The 21,642-nt window shown below is 31.6% G+C and overlaps 2 protein-coding genes across 15 annotated transcripts in view; one reads left to right on the plus strand and one right to left on the minus strand.

Annotated features, from left to right (window-relative positions):
* Window positions 1-21,642, plus strand: part of LOC124954131 (UNC93-like protein) — a 27,184-nt gene continuing 5,542 nt past the window's right edge. For 2 of the 5 annotated variants that reach the window (XM_047506577.1, XM_047506578.1), the window contains exons 1-7: window positions 724-1,031; window positions 3,285-3,685; window positions 4,514-4,800; window positions 6,347-6,575; window positions 6,896-7,055; window positions 7,130-7,397; window positions 7,755-7,936. In XM_047506577.1, the coding sequence (XP_047362533.1) occupies window positions 3,417-3,685; window positions 4,514-4,800; window positions 6,347-6,575; window positions 6,896-7,055; window positions 7,130-7,397; window positions 7,755-7,936 (1,395 nt within the window). In that variant the 5' untranslated portion in view covers window positions 724-1,031; window positions 3,285-3,416. Of the gene's footprint in view, window positions 68-723; window positions 1,032-3,284; window positions 3,686-4,513; window positions 4,801-6,346; window positions 6,576-6,895; window positions 7,056-7,129; window positions 7,398-7,754; window positions 8,258-21,642 lie in introns of those variants that run through there. The other 3 variants (XM_047506576.1, XM_047506575.1, XM_047506579.1) reach the window with 3 other exon arrangements.
* LOC124954130 (POU domain, class 6, transcription factor 1) overlaps window positions 12,277-21,642 on the minus strand; it is a 131,018-nt gene continuing 121,652 nt past the window's right edge. For 2 of the 10 annotated variants that reach the window (XM_047506564.1, XM_047506565.1), the window contains exons 10-14: window positions 20,725-20,905; window positions 19,717-19,773; window positions 18,340-18,423; window positions 13,841-13,992; window positions 12,277-13,633 (exon numbers count right to left, since the gene is read on the minus strand). In XM_047506564.1, coding sequence (XP_047362520.1) covers window positions 13,512-13,633; window positions 13,841-13,992; window positions 18,340-18,423; window positions 19,717-19,773; window positions 20,725-20,905 — 596 coding nt within the window. In that variant the 3' untranslated portion in view covers window positions 12,277-13,511. Of the gene's footprint in view, window positions 13,634-13,840; window positions 14,055-18,339; window positions 18,424-19,716; window positions 19,774-20,724; window positions 20,906-21,642 lie in introns of those variants that run through there. The other 8 variants (XM_047506566.1, XM_047506569.1, XM_047506567.1 and 5 more) reach the window with 8 other exon arrangements.

Below are 21,642 nucleotides of genomic sequence, written 5' to 3' on the forward strand. Positions count from 1 at the left end.
TCACTTTATTATTGCCAACAATTATCGGAACGGTGATAGGAATAAGAAAAATCTTTAATTGAAAGTTGTAAGTTTTTAATAATAATAAACATGTAATATTCGGATAAATTAAGAATGAATTGTCGTATTTAATTAATAATTGAAATAAATTTAATAAATCTCAAAGCTAACACGAGATTCTTATTTTATATTTTCATGGGAATATATATATATATATATATATATAAATAAATATTTATATATAAACAAATATAGCAAATAAATGAATATTTACATAAATTTTGCATATTTAAAATTGAATCAACATCGATATCTTTTATATTTACGATATGATTATTCAAATAATATAACAAATAATGTTACTCCATGTATATGTGTATGCTTGTTAATAGAATAACAATTTTTATTTTTATTTTTATAATCGTATGTAAAATAAGAAATTTAATTTTACATATTAAATACATTTGATTATTAATATAAGTTTATTAACTGAATGTAAACATTTTAATAAGCTCGATTAATTAAAATTCAGTTAATTAAAAGTTTGAATAAACAAAAGTATTCTCCCCTCTCTCTATCTCTCTCTTTTCGTAACCAACATAATAGAAAAAAGATTTCAATGTCTGACGATAATGGAAAGAGAGAGAGAGAAAAAAATAAAACAGTAGGGATAAGTCTAGGAGTTACCGATTAAGTATTATCATCGTCGATAGGTAAACTATAGTGTTTAACAGTATCGTTAAAGGTGAGGACGGATGCTGGTGGGGACAATAACGTTCGCCTCGATCATTGCCTTTCGCGTTTTCAATCGCATCAGTCTTATTTTCAATCGTGTCCTGTGTGTGGCCAAACCAGTATGAAACGTGTGTCATTAAGAGAACGAAAGGAATAAAAATATAGGATTTGATAAACGGAGTGTAAGAGGAGATATCTAAGGAGAAATAAAATGAAGAAATTGAACGATCAAACTTTAACTATAGATCTTTCATGATCTAAAGTTGAGTATTAAAATTACAATTTTTTCATAACTCGTAAGTATATTATTCACATATATTATTATTATTATTATTATTATTATTATTATTATTATTATTATTATTTTTCGTTTTTATTTTATATACCTATTCTTATTTCTTTTTATAGATTAATGATAAATAATATTTTTTGATTAATTATTATTGATTGATTAATTATTTCGCCATACGCGAAATTGCCTAATACGTTTAAGATAATTCTGCAATAGTTATGTAAGAATCGATGAGTTCGACAATACTAACGTACGCAGGTGTTATACGTAAAAGAAGATTTATCGTATACGAGGAAATGTTACAAAGCGCGTTAAAAAAGCGATATTTTATTCAATAGGAAAGTTGAATTTCATTTTTACAAATTAGTAGTCAGAAACGACGTAGAATCGCAGAAGAGACGATATTTTCCTCCTTTTTAATATCTAGTTATGTTTATGCAAATACATTTTAATGCGAGGATATTCATTCAGAGATTTAATTCTTATTATGGGTTTGGCGATTTTATTCTAAAATAGGATAGATCTTTCTCTCTCTCTCTCTCTCTCTCTCTCTCTCTCTCTCTCTCTCTCTCTTTCTCTCTCATAGGTACTAAACTGTGTAGTAATGTAATGAATATACAAACTTTTGGCATCGGTTTTAATACTATTTCATCTTTTCATTCATCAAAGTATTACGTATTTCGTGAAACAAAATTTTCGTAGAATACATCTGTTTAATAAATATGTTATATATTTATACACGTACGTACATATTAATAAAATTCGTTAATTGAGATTCGATGTTTCATTTAAAAGCTAATCTCGATCACGTAGAGAAACGAATAAAATCACTTTCCATTATTACATGTTACTCTGTTTTCTGCAGAGCTTGATCGAATTTGTTTTATTAACTCTGCATGAAAATTTTTTAGTTTCTCTCTCTTTCTCTCTCACTCTTTTTCTCTCTATCTATCTTTCTCTTACCTATATAGTCTACTTAAGAATTTTTACATAAACAAATTTTTACTGTAGTTTCGATCAATAAATTCGAAATCCGATTCAATATTATATATATATATATATAAGAGATTAGGGTAAAGAACAATAATGAAACAGTATGTTTCGCCGAATAGAAAGGAGTCGTTGATATATTTAGTTTTACAGTCCGAGTATTAGCACAAGCTAGTTCCCAAGGACAAAATAGTTAACGATAACGATCAGCAACAAGTTTTCAACGTTCGATATAACTTGTTGAGATCTGATAGACAGATATGCAATAAATGTAATCGCATAACAATATAACGAAGAGCATTTGTAGATTGCTAAGCTAATTTTGAAATTAATTAAAGAAAAATATTATTTTTAATTTCGATCGTCGAAATATAGATCATCACTCTGTGAAATGAATTCATGAAACTTTGAATGCTTTCAAATCATTTAACAATAGAACTCTTCAAATATTGATCATTACATTATATGTTATAAATCGATAAATTTTTAAGAAAATATTTCGAGATAAATAATTTGATAGAATTATTATTTCTAATATAAGATTATACATGTAAAAAATATATAAAAGAAAAGATGAGAAGGGAGATGAAATAGTACAGAATCTTAAAGTCCGATAGATACGAATATATTGTTTTCGTCGAATTCAAACGATTCTTTAAAAATTGAAATTAATAGAAATCATTGATAATAATTTTTTGAAAAAGAAGATCATCATAATCGTATCGCTTCTCGTTTTATTATTATTATCATGAGACAGATTGCTATTAATCGTGGTCTTTTGCTTCTAAACATTTCTCTATCTTGACCACAACGATGGGTGTTATAACTCATGAGAAACGTCGAACGCAAATAGGATAATATCTCGCTATCAGATATAGCGAAGTATCAATTTCGACAGCATAAATGTGTGATGGACGTGTGTGCGTCTGTCTATATAAGAATGTGTTTATGTGTAGGTGTATATATACTTAACACTACACTTATCAAGCGTATAGGGACGTTTCGCAAGATATCTGCTTTTACCTTAAACTAAACTCTGAGTTATTACCTAATCATAGCGTTCTACGTTTAGAAAGGAATGTCTTTGGATATACGTATAATATGATATTTGTTCATTCATATATTCGATACCGGAACATATATATTTGATTTCTCAATAGTTCTTCGTCGATTTGTCAGTCGACAAACATAATAATTATTTAATTATATATTAAAAAATATTTTGTTGCATAAAAATAGCATGATAATATCTGTTTGTATTTTAAAGGAAACATATTCTATACTCGTCATGCGATATATCTAACGAGCTTAAAAACGAAATGAATTTAATAAGAAGATAAATATATAAATATATATATATATATACGTATTGTAAAAATTATTTAATAATAATTTAATCATGACGATGGAAAAGAACAATACTAATAGTGGACAATTCATCAAAGTGCAAACCGAACGAACCAGTTTTAAGCCAGCAGAAAGATGGCGTATTATGAAGAACATATTATTAATAGGGACTGCATTTATGGTGAATTTCACTGCATTTATGGGTGCTTCGAATCTTCAAAGTTCTATAAATGCTAGCCAATCTCTCGGCACGTTTACGCTTGCTGCGATCTATGGAAGTTTGATATTTAGTAACATCTTCCTTCCGTCTTTGGTGATAAGGTGAGAAAATGATAATAGATTATTTTATAATTTAGTCACATAGAGATATTATTCTTATTCTTTATTTCGTAAATTGAAGTTGGCTTTAAGCCACACCAATTGTATCTATTTCAAGAGAACTCGAAGTATCGATTATCCTTTACTATTTGAAATGAAAGCTTTTGTTATTGCGAGAACGATTTTATGTGACCTCAGAAGGATCGTAAGAAAGATCGAAATGATCGGCTTTAGTATCCGATGAGCTAAACGAAGGCACGTCTATAAAGTCTTCCATAACTTAGCCTATCATCCTTTTCTCCTTGACGAAACTAACAGCAGCATCAGCATCTGCGAACCATCAACCGGTTGGCTCATTCAAGATAAAAGATATAATATTCGTTCATTTTCTAGCTGTTCTCTTTCTCCTCTTTCACAAACTTCTCTCTAGATTTCTTCCTTCCTTCCTTCCTTCCTTCCTTTCTTTCTTTCGTTCTTTCGTTCTTTATCATCTTCCATCTCAATTATTTGAACGAACAATACCTTGAGAATGAGATCCTTTACGACCTCTTGAAGAATTTTTATTCGTTGGAAGATCTTCTGGTAATTAGGAGATATCGAGTTATCGTCAAATTTTTCTCTAAAACTTTTTAATTCATCATGATAAAGTAGTGTTTTTTTTTTTTTACTTGTTAGAATAAATTTCTCTCTCTCTCTCTCTCTCTCTCTCTCTCTCTCTCTCTCCCTTTCTTTCTATCTCTCTATCTATCTATCTATCTCTTAAAAATAAACTTTACTTCTGTCCTTTTCTACGTTAATCAATGATAACATTTAATATATTTGTCCTATCAGTTGGCTTGGCTGCAAATGGACAATGTCTCTGGCTATATTGACCTACGTACCATTCATAGCAGCACAATTTTATCCAAGATTTTATACCATGATTCCTGGTGGATTGATGGTTGGACTAGGTGGTGGACCACTTTGGTGTGCCAAGTGCACTTATCTTACGGTCGTGTCTGAAGCTTATGCCTCTGTATCTGATCTTGCCACTGATGTTTTGGTCACTAGATTTTTTGGACTCTTTTTTATGTTTTATCAGATGGCACAAGTTTGGGGTAATCTTATCTCATCGGCAGGTAGATATATATATTTATATTTTTTTTTTTTTTTATACCTACACATTTGAATGGTTTTATTATGTGCATAATATTCGTTAATAAATTTATGTGATAAATATTTATTAATTGCTTGGTGCTATTACAAATATTATACCTCGATCTGCCTTTTTGGTAATTTCATTAATATTGTAATATGAATTACGATACGAAAGATTAATGAAAAATTTGATTGAATTAATTTGATTGAATAATAATTTAAATATTTTCGTATTCGTGAAATTTAAATTAACTAATGAAAACAATGAGAATTAACTAATGAAATTAATTTCATTAATTTATCGTTTACGTCAAAGAATTATTTTCTTTTATATTTCTTTTTTTAATAATACTATTAAATAGTGTTTTTATTATAATAATCGTTATAGATATCTTGTAAAAAAAAATTCATTTGATCATTTTCAAAGCGCTATTTTATTAAGCATGTATTATACATATAAAGGAGAAAGATCCCTTTCTTAGTTTCGATGAATAGGATCTTTTTTTTATTCGATTAATATTTTCTGGTATAATTTTAAATATTATGCTCCCTTTACCTTTTAAATTCATCTTTATGACAAAAAAAAAAGGATTTCTTAATAAAATAAAATTGATCATATTTTGATGGGATGTAAAAATTTTTAAATGAAAAAGGGGGAGTTAATATTATATAATATAAATATAAAAGATCATGAAAATTCAATTTTCTGTTCTATTGTTGTCGGAGTCCGGTATCTCTTTTCTTTCTATTCTCTCTCTCTCTTTCTCTCTCTCTCTCTCTCTTTCTCTCTCTCTCTCTCTCTCTCTCTCTCTCTCTCTTTTTAAATAACTTATTTTATAAAACTTGCCTCTTATTTTTTTTATATATATTTTCATAAAACATCTCATCAAGAACATAGGGCATATGAAATATACCGTGCATGTGACTTTTTGCTTAGCCAGATAAACCCTTGCGTTTGCGTTGCGTGATGTAGATACGTTTAGGTATTACACGTGAATACAAAGGCAATTCAAATAAAGTGGCTATCTCAAAGTATATTTCTTCTTTTTCTCCTTCTTCTTCTTCTTTTGCAATTTATTCTTTTCATTCATTGCTCGTAACTCCTGAATATGTTTTTCTTTCTCCTTTTTTTTTTTTTTTTTTTAAGTAAACTCTTTCATTAATAAAACACGTTTTATGTAATATTAAGAGTACACGTAATAGTACGTAACTAGCAGATATTAGCAGTTATGTTAATGACTCGATTTGTGAAAGTAGCCTTGACGATTACCAATGGATTATCATGTGAGGTTAAACTATTTAGTATCGCGTAATAAGTAATTATTACGTTTCGTTTAAATCTTACAATGTAAACACGCAAACACGTAATCAATATTTATCTCATGTATTTATCGAATCATTCAAGAAAAAAAAAAAAAAAAAAAAAAAAAAAGAAAAAGGGATACAATGAGTAAAATTGTATAGTATATTTGTTTTGTTTTGTATCATTTTCTTTTCTTCTCTTCTCTTTCATTTTCTCAATTACAGTTCTGTCCTTTGGAAACGATGAAGCAACGTCAACGAACGTAACATTGAACAGTAGTATCGTCGCCGAAATTTGTGGAGCCAATTTTTGTGTAGCATCTTCGTCTACGAACGACAATCCAAATCTAGAGCAACCACCGATAGAGAGGATCCACTTGATATCTGGCATTTATGTTGCCCTTATGATATTGGCCTCTCTGGTTATCGCGTTTGGGGTTGATTCGTTGTCTAGGTAATACAGACGAACGAGATTACTACCAAGTTATAGTGAAGTGCTTTTTTCACACGTTATATACATATATATACACATATATACACACACATCTGTATATATATATATATATACATTTTTTCGTTTATTCCCTTTCATTACTTTTTTTTCTGCTTTCTATCTATCTCTCTCTTGCTCTCTTTTCTTCATTTTTTTTTTTTATCTTCGACCTCCTTTCAAGACTTTATCGGATTATTTCATATATCTATGTATGCTTTCTTTTGCCTTTCTCTCTTTCGCTCGCCTTTTGTTATTTTTTTTTTTTTTTTTTTTTTTTTTAGGTATGACAGAGGTAGAAAGGGCTCGGTGACAGGATTAACAGGATTAAAGCTCTTGGCGGTTACGTTGAAACTGTTGAAAGAAAAGAGTCAGCTTTTAATACTACCCATAATAATTTTCATTGGAGCCGAGCAAGCTTTTCTCTTTGCCGATTATAACGCAGTGAGTTTTCAAGTATACTCCAATGTGTTTCTTTTACAGATTTCATGGTTTTACATTGTCCTTTGATTTTTCAGTCCTTTGTTTCTTGCGCTTGGGGTATCAGTAATATTGGATACGTTATGATTTGTTTCGGTATTGCCAATGCAATTGCAGCATTGACTACAGGTTCCATAATAAAATTGACTGGCAGGATTCCCGTTATGATATTTGCCTTTTGCCTTCACATAGGGATTTTAATTTTTATGTTGAACTGGAAACCAACACCCAATCAAGGGATGATATTCTTTTTAATTTCTGGATTATGGGGAATCTGTGACTCCATCTGGTTGGTGCAAGTTAACTGTAAGTTTCTTTAAGCAAATTTTTTTTTCTTGTTTTTTTTCTTTTTTCTTTTTTTTTTTCTTTTTTTTTATTTTTATAAACATTCACGTCTTATCAATGGTAGATAAATCTCATGATCATTCACAACTGTTGGTCATTCATAATGAAATATTTGATTAAGTAAAATTTAATTTAAATCATATAAAAGAATTATTTGTTAAGATATATTTTTATTGTCTTTTATGGATATATTAAATTACAGTTATAATTGATCAAATGTTGAATATTTAAGGGATAAAGAACCAAAAAGAAAAAAACGAAACACCTACCTTGTCGACAGATGGTGTAACAAAGTTCTAATATTATTTATATTTTCAGCTTTAAGTGGTTTACTATTCCCCGGAAGAGAGGAAGCAGCTTATTCCAATTTTCGACTATGGGAATCCACTGGATCTGTGATAACGTACATATACAGTCCTTACTTATGTACTTACATGAAGATTCATATCTTGATGGCTATTCTTTGCATCGGCATGATAGGTTACGCTATTATCGAATGGGTAGGTAAAACTAAACCAGTTGTTAGAAAGGAGAAACCAGATTTCGAATTGGTTGCTGATAATGAAGTAGCGCGATAATAAGGGTTGAAACAAACAGTAAATAAGATAATCATAAATCTTTTGCATGTAGGAAATGATAATGAAAATAAAAGAAAATAAAAAAAAAAAAAATATATATATATATATACATACGTATAAATATATTAATGTATATTGTTATACGATAGATAGATAATTTGGAAATAAGCATAATGGATTAATTTGTTAGCTTAGGTAACAAAGAGACACGATCTTATGTTAATTTGTACCACAATATATGTTTTTTATTTTATTCTTGTGGACACCTACTAGATTTTACACAGGTATTCGCTTAACGGCTAAGATTTCTTTTTTTTTTCTGGTTTCCTTTTAAATACGTAGTTTTTAATGTTACATCGTGTGTCCGTGTTTTTTTTTTTTTTTTTTTTTTTTTCTGTACGTGTAATATGTGTCCGTGTGTGTATGTTTTCTTTTTTTTTTTTTTCTCTTTTTTTTTCCGTCTAAATTGCTAACATTCAAGCTAAAGCTACGGCTTGCTTAATTTAATTGTATACTTCTTGTGTGCTTAATCATCGACTGTGTGTTTTACTGTGCATCGAGGGTCAACGGACTATGCCGTGTCTCGCGAATACGACGTCGTCGAATGAGAATTGAAATAAAACAAATCTCTCGTCGCGTCCGCTGATAAAGAAAAGTGTACGATCCCGCGTTAGGAAAAATTCTGGTTACTTTTTCTTCTTTTTTTTTTCTCCTTTTGCTTTTTTTTTTCATCTTCATCTTCATCTTCTTCTTCTTATTCTTCTTCTTCCTTCTCCTACTCTACTTCTTCTTCTTCTTCTTCTTCTTCTTCTTCTTCTTCTTCTTTTTCTTCTTCTTCTTCTTCGTTCTCTTCCTCTTTCACTTTCTCTTCTTCTTCCTTTTCTACACACTCTTCTCATCCTCTTTTATTTTCCTGTTACCATGTCACTTAGGATTTCATTGACATTTTGTTCCCATTACTGTAAATTTCAATTGATCTTCGCATGGCGTGCCTTTTACTTATTTCGTAATTCTCTCTCTCTTTCTCTCTCTTTCTCTCTCTCTCTCTCTCTCTCTCTCTCTATCTCCAAGTTTCTGTCTTTCCCGTTCTTTGCCTTTCTTTTATTTCCTCTTCGTCTTCGTCTTCGTTTTCTTCGTTTTCCTTCACTTCTCCTCATCTCCCTTAACGAATCCTCATAATTGCTGATTGTATCGCGTAATAACTAGCTTAGCCTGTTTCTCGTATATACATATCAAGTGTGGTTTTTTTTTTCTTTTTTTTTATTTTTCTTTTTTCTTATATTCGCAGTACAGTTATATGTGTGTGTGTTGTTTTTTTTTTTTTTCATTATTTTATAAAACGTAATAGGAACTTTGGTTTCTCTGGGCGATGTTTCAGGAACAGTTTCCTCCTCGATAGGATTACGACGATGCCGCGCCGTTTGCGAGTTTTTGGACGAAAAGAAAGATTAACAAACAATTGTGATCAGTTTCGTTACGTCCTACGTTTTTTCCTTATTCTGAATTTTTCCATCTTATCCAAAAATTTATTCCCTTTTCAAAACATTTCTTTCACTTTCTATGTTTATCTTTATCTTTTTCTTTTCTTTCTTTTCTTTGTTATTTTCTTTTTTCTTTTTTTTTTTTTTTTTTTCTTTTTTCTTTCTTTCTCTTTTATCGGCTAAACCAAGCCGCCTTACTTCGAACGATGCGCAATGTAGAAAAATTTTGTATTAGCATAAAGAGCGAGGGAAATTTCGTGTTATATTTTCTCCTTTCTATGTATATATATATATATATATATATATATATATATATATATATATGTATAATTTTTTAATTTTTTTTTTCTATTATTTTGTTTAATACTTTTTCTCTCGTATTTTTTTTTTCTCTACTCGGAAACTGCTATAAAACATTCGCCCGTGGATCTATGATTTTTTTTTCTTTTTTTTTTTTTTTTTCCTTAGGAATATGACACTCACGGATACAATTTCACATGATTTTTTTTTTCTTTTTTCTTTGCTTAATACTCGCGTTTTTATATTACCGCAATAATCTATTGAATATCGATTTCACGAAGAAAATACACATGATTCCTAATTCGTTATACCCTTCCTCTCGGACGTGCGTCCTTTCGAATTACCACCCCCACCCCCACCCCTTCCACAAGCCCGACACTACACCACACGCAGCTTCCCTAACAGATTAATTAATAATCCTCCGTCCGTTCCTCTTTCCCTCTCTCTCTCTCTCTCTCTCTCTCTCTCTCTCTCTCTCTCTCTCTATCTCTCTCTTTATTCGCGTAACAAAATTTAATAACCGGAATATCTCTGTACAAACGTTTCTTTTCATTTTTTTTTTTTTTCATTTATCAAAAAGGACAACATACGATTTCCCCCCTCCCCCAGTTTATCCCATCCCGCCCCCCCCCCCCCACTTAGAATCGATCAAAATTTTGAATTTTGAATTTATTAATAACTCTCAATTCCCCCCTCCCTCCCATCCCCATTCCCATCCCTCTATATCCACCCTTATCCATGTATACCACACTTTTCATTCTCTCACCTCTTCTCTTCTCTTACTTTATGATACAACTCTTTAGGAACAGATTACTTTGCTCGTCGGCACTCTTAATAATATAAGATCTTAATAATAATCTCCCTATTTTTTTTCTCTCTCTCTCTCTGCTGTCTCAACACATTGCTGGGCGAATCTCAGCATCCTCTTCATTCGTCTTCTATTTCCTTGTTGCTCCGCTTACATTAGTCGTTTTTAGAAGTATACTTTAACCATGTCAATTTAATTTCTCACGAATTCAGCTATTTTATAGCCTACGATATTATTAAAAGTTTATTCCTTAAATATTACAACGCTTATATATAATCGATAATCTTAATATATGTACACGGGGCTAAACCACTTGAAATCGCGCACCTAACTAATATTATTTATTTTTATCATCGATTCTCAATGTTATTCACGTAATGGATGAATAATTATTGGTAGTAAATAGTCCATTATTATAACGAAGGTATCTCACGTTTTTCTTACCTTTTAGTTTTCTATTTCTTCCTCTCTTTCTCTCTCTCCCTCCCTCTCTCTCTCTCTCTCTCTCTCTCTCTCTCACACACTCTCACTCTCCCTCTCTCTCTTTCTCTCTCACTGTCTATCTATCTATCTATCTTTATCCTTCTTCTTTCATCGAGGGGGAAAAAAGGATACGAAGTACATTACGATATATGTACGATGTTATTCCTTAAATCTTTCAAATCTCATTCCGCTCTCGTATCATTTAGAAGAAATAATTATTAGTTTATTATGGCTTTTAGCTATTAATTTATCACGTTTTAATGCGAGAAATCGTCAAGTTTGTCATCGATCAGTTTTAAAGCTTTCGATCTCGTTCTCTTTTATTTATTTTATTTATAAAAATAATAATATTAAAATTATCGGGAGTGTCTGAGATTAAAAACAATATCTCGAAGGAAGCTGCATCGATAACTATTATTACATATATATATATATATATATATATAATTTGAGCGTGTGCATGTAATAATTTTAATCTATGACGATTATTACATGCACACGGTATTTCGTGAGCTTCGTTCGAGTTTGGATAAGTACAAGAAGGATGAAAAATATAAGAGATATTGAAGATGGTTAAAAAAAAAAAAAAAAAAAAAGAGAAAAAAAAAGAAGAGAAAAAAAAGTTTGAGTCCCGTTTCTAAACCACGAGGATAAAGAATAAAAACAAGAGAAAGAAAGAAAAAAGAAAGAAAAAATTCATACCACGAGATGCGAGATCGCATTTGAATTATTATCTTGTTATCTTGATCTCAAATGATTGCGGATTAGTTTTTCACAAATCTTCGAACTTCTGTCACAAATTTGAGAACCGAGGTGTGATGTAATTCTGATCTCTGCTTTTTTTCTTTTTCCTTTTTTTTTTTCTTTTCTTTCCTACACGTCTTTCATACATTCAACGTCGCGTTATTGCATTATTTATTTGCTATATATGTATGTATATATACGTATATATATATATATATATATATATATATATATATATATATATATATATATATATATATAGCTCTTATGGTATAATGGAGACGTCGAAGTATTTACTTTTTCCTCTTTCTCTGTATTAATAAAAATGATTTAGTTAATCACTGTGATTGACTCTTCTTCCGTGGTTTCTCATCAGGATTGAATACTTTAAATGGCTATACAATGTCATTTCATTAAGTTAACCCAAGCAATAAGAATCGTCATGATTAGTCTTCCTTTTTTCCTTGGAATTATTTTAAAATATTCAATCGAATCGATCGCAATGATTTTAAGTCTCAAAAATTAACTTCTGACAGAATGGTTTTTTTTTTGTGTGTCTTTTTTTTTCCTTTTTTTTTTTCTTTTTTCTTTTTTTTTTTTTTTTTTTTTTCTTTTTTTATTTATTTACAATGTATTCGAAACATATAAAAGTCATGTTCGGTTTTATTCATGGGAAATACTAATTCTAAGATCTTTTAGGAATCGATTTGCGATGAGAATCTAGGAAGATAATTTTCGTTCGATTGGTAACATGATTCAATCTTCACAGAGTATTACCAACGGTTGGTAATTTCCATTTAAGTTACGTGTCGTTGTTAATCAAGATCTCTGAACAATCTTTTTTCTTTTTCCTTTTTTCTTCTTTTTTTTCTATTTTTTTTTTGTTCTACTTTTTTCCCTTCTTCTTCTTCTTTTTTTTTTTTTTTTTTTTTTTTTTTTTTTTTTTTTTTTACTAAAACGAAGAGAAAGAAGAAAAAGTCGATCCTTCGTTTTTCAGAAAAAACATAAAAAAAGAAAAAAAAGAAAGAAAGAAACAAAAAAATACTCTTCGCTTAATTTCCCTTTCACATTTGAAAGTTTCCGCGAGCAGGATTATAAAAGCTAATTTACAGATTAGATCTTTTCGTATACTCTCTGCGATCACATTGCCCTTAAGGACTTTTAGTCTCTTTTCTTTTCTTTTTTTCTTTTTTTTTTTTTTTTCTTTTTCGTTTCGCTATGCTTTTCGTTCAGTTTCGATCGTCGAGCTCGATGCTGCGATATTTCGTTCTTCCTCGTGGAAAAGATGGACTGAGACCGGAAGATCGATGAATACAGTCTTCAGAGAATCGAGTTAGATCACTTGTCGATCATTAACGAAACGATCGAACGAAATCGGATAATTATAAAAGTACTTCGTTTTCTTTTCGAGAGTAAAAATCGCGAAAGGATCGTTAATTCGATCAACAAATCTTGATTTTAAAAAGGACAATTCATTTTTTGTTTAATCCTTGTACGATTTCTTCTCGTAAAACAACCCTCGAAATTCAAACTCGCTACGTTCTCGGAGACATCGAATCGTCCTCGAAGCGATTCTTTTCTTCTCCTCTTCTTCTTCTTCTTCTTCTTTTTCTTCTTCTTCTTCTTCTTCTTCTTCTCCTTCACTGATTTTTTCCATAGACGATCATCGATCAACGTCGTTTTACTCAATTCCCTTCATCATTCTCGCAGTATTCTTTAACGATTGTCTCTTGTTGCAAAACCAAATTCTAATCACTTCTCTGTCGTATCCTAAACGATGTGCTAACGTTGTAATTTCGGTACCTGAGATAAAACAAAAAGAAAGATATATGTATATAAAATTTTATCTCATTTATATATATATATATATATATATTCCAATATCATAAAATTATTAAATTTCTTAAAAGAGACAATTTGTTGCTTTTGTAAAATTGAGGAATTATTGCAAAATTATAATTCGAAATTTATTTATTAATTTTTTTTTTTATTTATTCAATTAATTCTTACCATTGGGATGAGTATTTCGGTCGAAATGAGCATTAAGCAATTCCAAAGCTTGAGGTGTGAAGGACGTCCGTCTCTTCCTCTTTTTGGTTGGTTCGACTCCGATGAAGTCCGTGAGATGATTTACTCCGCTCTTGTACCTGCAATCACGCGCACTGCTCTCGCTCAAATTCTGTAAAATCGTCTTCTCCTTTCGTATCTAACGCGATAAATTGTCCTAATGAATTTACAATATATCGTATTAATTTTCAAATCGTTCAAATTGTTCATTAAAAATATTTTTCTTTTCTATCATTTGAAGATTAATGAATCGATTGAAAAATTTGGAAACATTTTAAAGATCTTTTTTACAGATTATCAATTCTATCGTAACTATAATTATATTGTTTTAGTGTATAGTAATGTGGAGTTAGTCTATTTAAAATATATAATATCTTTCAATGGAATCGATCATTTAAATATTATCTATGTAGATTCATATTAGTTGTATAAAAAAATTATTCATGATAAAAATTACTTTTTCTATATGAAAATCATTATTTCGTTAGAATTAAATCGTCATTAAAGTAAACAGATATAAATAATTACTTCGAGATAATTTATCGTATGGTATAAATTATCATTCAAAAAGGACTAAAGAAAGAAAAATACAGAATACTTTAAATAATCAACTTTATCGAGATATCCTATCAGTTAAATGTATAATAGATTTATGTAAAAACTTTGAACTTTATTTCGAGAATATGTGTACGAACTATGTATGTATATTTGAAAGTTAATTCGTAAAAAGCATTAGATAGGATTGCTAAAGCATCCTTCATCCCTCGTCTTTGGTTATCTCGTTTTATTTGTCGTCATCGTTGTCGTCGTCGTCGTCGTCGTCGTTGTTGTGTTATTCTTGTTGTTGTTGTTCTTTTTCATTTTTTCCGTTCGAAAATAGTCAGCGGACAAACTTTTTTGGCCAGTCAACGAGACTCTCCGTAACTTCTCCGTACGAGACAAATAAAGTTAGTGATCGCGAATGAACGGGTGAATTGAAGTACGGGAAAGCAGTCGTAAACAGGGATATCCTCGTATAGCCAGACGATATTACGAATTATTACGAATATGTCAAACGCGATTTGGATGGAAAATATTAAGGATTAAAGGAAGGAATGGAAGCTAACTTATTGAAGAACAATTCTTTTCGAAGTGTCTCGGAATCCTTCGTTAGAAATAATAATAGTATTTTATTCAATCAATTATTTGTGACTAATTAAATGCTTTTGCGATTATCAACGTTTTAATCGTATCTTTTTCTTTTTCCCTATGTATCCTTTAAATTGCACATTATCACAATTACACATACCACATTATATTGTCAAAGTGTTGAGTATTTCAATGTCAACTCTATAATACGTATTCGTATTTTTTACGAGAGATAATAATAGAAATTATCTTGGAAACTTATAAGTTTATTTATATCTCAATGATTGTAAGTATGTTGATTGATAATTTTAAGTGACTCTCTAATTATCGATAAAATTATTTACAAAGTATGCTCGTTATCAATAAACGTCGTCTAAATCTAATAATATGAGTTTTTATTAATCATCGAGAATGAATAATAATCGATTAGTAATCACTAGTTTTTATTTTCCAATCAAATATTCCATGGAAATAATGAAATTTTTTCTTTTAACAAATTCTGATCAGCAAAATTAGTAATGGCAAAGGAAACAAATAAAATGATAAAGAGAAACAGGTCGAAAGGAAAACTCTAAGAAATAGAAGATTTTACTGCGATCTCTCTCTCTCTTTCTCTCTCTCTCTCTCTCTCTCTCTCTCTTTGAACGTTTAACAAGAAAGAAATAAATATAACTACAGGCGACAGAATCGTCACGTGCAAGAGTTGGCACAAATTTTTCTATTTCTCTCTCTCTCTCTCTCTCTCTCTCTCTCTCTCTTTCTCTCTCCCTCTCCCTCTCTCTTCCCCTCTTTTTCTTTCTAGAGAAAGAGAGCGCACCGACAAAAATTTATGTTTTTAATTTAAACTCCGAATGACCACGTCGTGGGCCGAGAGAAAAAGTGCACCCTGTCGTCGTCTTTGTCGTCGTCTTTGTCGTCCTTGTCCTCTCGTTTCCGTCCTCATCCTCGTTCCAAAGGGGTTAGGCCATTAGCATCGCTCGGTGATATTTCGTCGAATTTGCGAAAACAATATGCTAATGGAGAACGCGCCTGTTCTTTGCCAGAGTCGGAACGATTCCAATGGAGGAGGTGGGTTGTCGGGGAAGAGGGCAGTGGTGCCAAGAGAGACGAAGAAGGATATTCTGGGAGGTTTGCGGGCTGAATCGGTTAAGAACGTGCAGGAGTTTCCGTGGTGGGTTTACTCTTGCGTGGGTGTGAGTGAGAAACAACGAGAGAAATGGGGAAAGGAAGAAAGAAAGAAAGAAAGAAAGAAAGAAAGAAAGAGAAAAAGAAAGAGTGAGGGAGAGAAAGGTAGAGAATGAAGAAGAAGAAGAAGAAGAAAAGGACAGTGGATTCTGGTTGGTGTATATGTGTAATATATATATGTGTATGTGTGTATATGTGTGTGTGTGTGAAAGAGAGAGAGAGAGAGAGAGAGAGAGAGAGAGGGAAAGAGTACGAGGGAGGTTTGCTGCAGGAGGAGAGGTACATCAGAAACCTGATTTTAATTAGTCCACAGTTTAATTACTCGGCAGATAAATCGTGCACGTGCACCGCATAAACTAGCCGCTTTCATTTTTCCCGGACTGCGATGGCGATGGCGGCGGCAACGGCGGCCGTCGCTCGCGCTTAGTTTCTACGTTGGGAGAATGCGAGATGGGTCATTGTTGCTGTTTTCTGTCATGAAAAGAAAAACGAGCAAGGCATAGAAACTTGCCTCTATCTTTCTCTCTCTCTCTGTCTCCCTATATATATATATAAGAGAAAGATATATATATATATCTTTCTCTTTCATTCTAACGCTTAAGATATAGCTATAATTGAGTGAATCTTTGAGCTATGTGTTTTTCTCTTCGTTTCTCACAGGATTATTTTAAGTTTTTTATTGGATTATCTACTTTGCCGTTTCTATAATGATTTTACGGGTATTGAAAAAGATTCATCGTGTTAAGTTTTAAGAAACATTATAAATCTTTGATTGGCGTATAATAATCTACGACATAATTGACGTCCAATAATCTTCAATATAATCTCGACGTTCCTATTATAGGAACAATTTTGTAATGAAACATAAATAACATTTCGTATTGTCAATGTTTTTTTGTCTCATTCGAATGTATCGAAATACTTTTTTTTTTTTTTATGATCATAAAAGGGAATAACTAAACTCCCGGAAATAGTTTCGTAGGAGGAAGAAATAGTTGAAGATCGTCGAAGTGACCGTAAGATCCCGCGGAGACTCGCGTGCCATCGGGACTTCGCTACGCTAACGGTTCTCCGTCCCCCTCTTCTCACCGTCCTCACCGCCGTCTGCCGTATTCTAATTAACATTCCGCGTATTTATTAGACGCGGATCGGCAATTAATCAGCTGGATTCAATTAGCGAATTACCAATTAGCACGCACGCGTTCACACGCTTGCCCGGGACAGAGCCTGGTGTTCGACTGGAGGGAGAATATGTGTATATACATATATATATATATGTATATGAGAAAGAGAGAGAGAGAGAGAGAGAGAGAGAGAGAGAGAGAGCGAGGACCAAGAGAGATCCTGTTGGACGATTGCGGAATAATCGTGGATCGAGACTAAAGCGATAGGATACCACTTCGTAGTTGGTATGAATATATAGAACAGTTTCAAAGGATTCCGACTTTAGCGTTCGAGAACGTAGAATTATCTTTTCTCCTTCACATTTTGAGAGAGAATTGAATATATTTTGGATAAAAAAATAACGATCAGATATCTAATCTTAATTCGAAAGGAACTAGTTAAGAAGTTTTTGAGAAATCGTTTGAAGTCATAGAAACCGATACTATAAATCGTCGTGCGTTCAGATTTCTAATCTCACATTTATCGTTGTATCGGCATGTTAAGCAACCCGTTTATTGCAAGTATCTACGTACTAACATGTAGTGTAATAATTCTCATTGCGTTTAAATTGCACCAGAGAATACACCGAAAGATCATCCATAAATGAGAAGTGTCCCTTTTGGTATATGATTAGTGCGATACATATGTTAACTATGTGTCTGTACAGTATGTATGTATATGTATATATATATATATATATATATATATATATATATATATATGAACGGGATCGGACCACTTAGAGGAAGGCGGGATTTATTTATGTGTGTAACTTTTTTCGATCGCGTTGTCTAACGATTTACGTTGGACAGGTTTTTTAATTACTTTCTCATTCAGGCCATTCGATAGATGTTTATCCGTAACGATCTCTCGAACGTAATTGAAAGTACGAGGAAGAAGGAGGAAGATCAACTATCCTTTACGGTTGCGTCTTATAAAAGGTGAAAGAGAGATATGTGTCTCACCTTTCCTCGGCTTCCTTCATCCACCTCTCCAACACTGGCTTAATTTTCTGCGCACTTTTAGGTGTGATGTCCAGCTTTTCGAATCTAGACCGAAGAGCAATAGATTTTCATTGTCCAATCGTTTTGGACGAATCCTTCGTAGGACGATCGTTCGAGAGAGAAAGAAAAATTTTGACAAGAGGAAGAAGGAATAATACGATTTTTATGTTTTTCTTTTTTTTTTTCTTTTTTTTTTTTTTTTTTTTATTTCTTGAAATTTGAAAACGTTACATTTCGTTTCGTAATTTTTCTTTCCTCTTGGAAACTTTTTTTTTCTTTCTTTCTTTCTTTCTTTCTATTTTTTTTCTTTTCTTTTTTTTTCTATTGTTTTTTGATTAAAATTAACACACTCGCCCACACCAAAATGCGTTCGACAAAGGAGCACTAAGAAAGGGCATGCATCGATTCAATAACAGGACATTGACAATGCGTGCATGCTTTTGAAGATTTGGTGATGCCGTGTATGATGTTGCCAACGCAGTTCGTCGCCAAAGTAGAAGATCGAATTGAGGATCAAAAGGACGTTGTAAAATTGAAGTAAAAGTAAGAGAAAGAGAGATAAAGATAGATAGATAGAGATAGAAATAGGTAGATGTCGTTAATTGTTCTCTTTTCTTTTCTTTTCTTCTTTTTTTTTTTATTTTTTTTTTTTTTTTTTTTTTTTTTTTTTTATGAACAACGAAATGAACAGCGACAGTTCGAGCATCGTCGATACGTTCGTTGCGTTGGCGACATCATGCCCAAGTTTGCCAATGCCCTGGCTCGGAGAGAAACTATTCGTTAATCTCAAAAAGTGCTCCTTATCGCAAATTTCTCTTTTCCGGATGTGGAATTAGAAATTAGTAAGAGTGTTTTGCAGCTATACCCAAATATGCCCGATCGGATTCGCAGGGAGAATTCAAATATCAGGTCGTTGTCAGATCACTATCCTCGATGTATTAACAAACATTCGATATTTGTTTCGACAAAGAAAAAAAAAAATCTATCGAGTTATTTACCCGTCGATCCTATTTTTTCTTTTTGTCTTTTCTTTTCCTTTCCCCTATCTTTTTTTATTTATAGACTTTTTTTCTTCTCTTAATTTTTTTTGTTTGTTTTTCTTTTTTGTTTATTTTTTTTTTCTTCTTCTTCTTCTTCTTATTATTATTATTATTATTATTATTATTATTATTGTTCCTAGAAAACTGAGCGATTATCTTTGGCCCGTTCACGAACCACCTCTGCACGCTTGGGTATAACCGCGTTGAATTTTTTTTTTTTTTTTTTTTTTTTTTTTTTTTTTTTAAAAAGTTTTTTAATTTTTAGGTGAATTAGGTAGCATATGAGGGGTGAACGTACGTAGCTTGCTGCTGTGACACAATCTGCGAGGCAGCGTACATCTGGGTAGCCAGGGCACTGGGGAACAATCACCAATGCTTAAATTAGTCGATACGATAAAGAGACTCTAAATACGTCGTATTGATCTTTTATTTTATTTTATTTTATTTTATTTTATTTTATTTTATTTTATTTTATTTTATTTTATTATATTCGAAACGCTGCCATTGGCACACTCTCGACCACGTTGGTTCCTCTTCATTTCATCAGTCATCATTTTCGAAGATTGTTTCTTCAATTTTTTTCTTTTTTTTCTCTCTCTCTCTCTCTCTCTCTCTCTTTTCCTCTTTATTTATTTATTTATTTATCAATTTATTTTTCTTTTTTCTTTCTTTTTTTTTTTTTTTTTTTTTCTTCTAATTCGAGCAGATAAAATACAGCGCGGAAAGGAATGAAAAATATCTTCTCGAGTTTAGGAACCAACGTAATCATTCGAGTTTGTGACGAGAAGAAATAACTCTTGCACGAAACTACACCGCCTAACGTTGCGTGTACGTAATCAGAATCGATTTCGTGAGGAACGCGGCGAGGATGAGACGCGTGAAATCTCTTTTTTTTTTTTCTCTTTTTCTTTTCTTTGTTTTTTCTTTTTTTTTTTCTTTTTTCTTTTTTTTTTAAACTTTAAGAATTCCGTAGCTCGTAAAATGTCCGGTAATTAAAAAATTCTACAGAGAATTATTTTTTTTCTGATCATTTTTTTGTTTTTTTTTTTTTTTTTTTTTTTTTTTTTTTTTTTGTTCTTTTTTTCGTTTTCTTTTTTGTTATCGAACAACAGTATGAACATATAAAAGTGTCAACCGTTTAAACGCCATTTCCAGTGACCTGGCACACTATTCGTCGTATAATTGTCCATTCCTTGATTACTCCTCAGCGACGTTCGTTTCTCTTCCTTTTCTTTAAGGTCTTTTTTTTTTTGCTTTTTTCTTTTCCTTTAAAACTCTAATGACAATAACAAAGAAAAGAGCCTACCTGCATATGGCACTCTGACTATAAGCAGGACCTTCGGTAACGCTAAGGGCTTGACCAACTTGTGTCTGCGTTAGGCCCAACGAAAGTCTACGAAGTTTGAAAACCTTCGCGAACTCTTTGATCTCGTCGAGGTTGATACCATCCACAACGTTATTCGTGGCTTCGTTGATTGTCGGTTGATCTGTAAAAAAGAGAAACTTTTATGATCAAAAGATAATTATATGTAAATTAATAAAGAAACTTTCTAATTTCCTAATAAGAGGAAGTATCGCTCGTCATTCCTATCCTATCGCTGTTATCATGATAATAAACAATATAAGATAAATATGAATAAACATAAATGACAAGAAATCGATATTGATAATTGAGTACAGTAATAGTTGAATGTCTTAATCAGTAAAAAAAAAAAAAAAAAAAAAAAAGAAAAAAAAAATAAATAAATAAAGAAATAAATTAGAGAATAGTATCTTGGAGTGGATTATATAGTTTCTTAGAAAAGGAAAGAAAAAATAAGAAAAGACGAAGGATGCACCATATCTTAACTCTTAATTGCAAACTCGAGAGGATAGGCATGAGAGATATCGGTTTATCCAACGTACGCAGAAGTTATTCCGTGATCGTTCTAACGGCTCACATTCCTAACGCATTAGGTTCGCGATGTAGTCTCGGTCGAGCGAGCGTGCACGTTTCGATCGATTCGTCAGAACGTATCCTGGCAGCCGGCGAGAAGCTGCCTAATGACATCAACCGTGGCGGCTTCGTTAAAGCACTTTGAATTACACCGATTTCACTCGTAAATCTGTCACCCCAAATGTTTATAAGGCGTGCGTACACGTACCCAAACGTCTTGCCTGATCTTAAATAATCTATAATGCTCTATACGCCTACATTTCTAAGATCACGGAACTTGAACTTTTT

Source organism: Vespa velutina, chromosome 14 (assembly GCF_912470025.1).
Source record: "Vespa velutina chromosome 14, iVesVel2.1, whole genome shotgun sequence".
NCBI classification, from domain to species: Eukaryota; Metazoa; Arthropoda; class Insecta; order Hymenoptera; family Vespidae; genus Vespa; species Vespa velutina.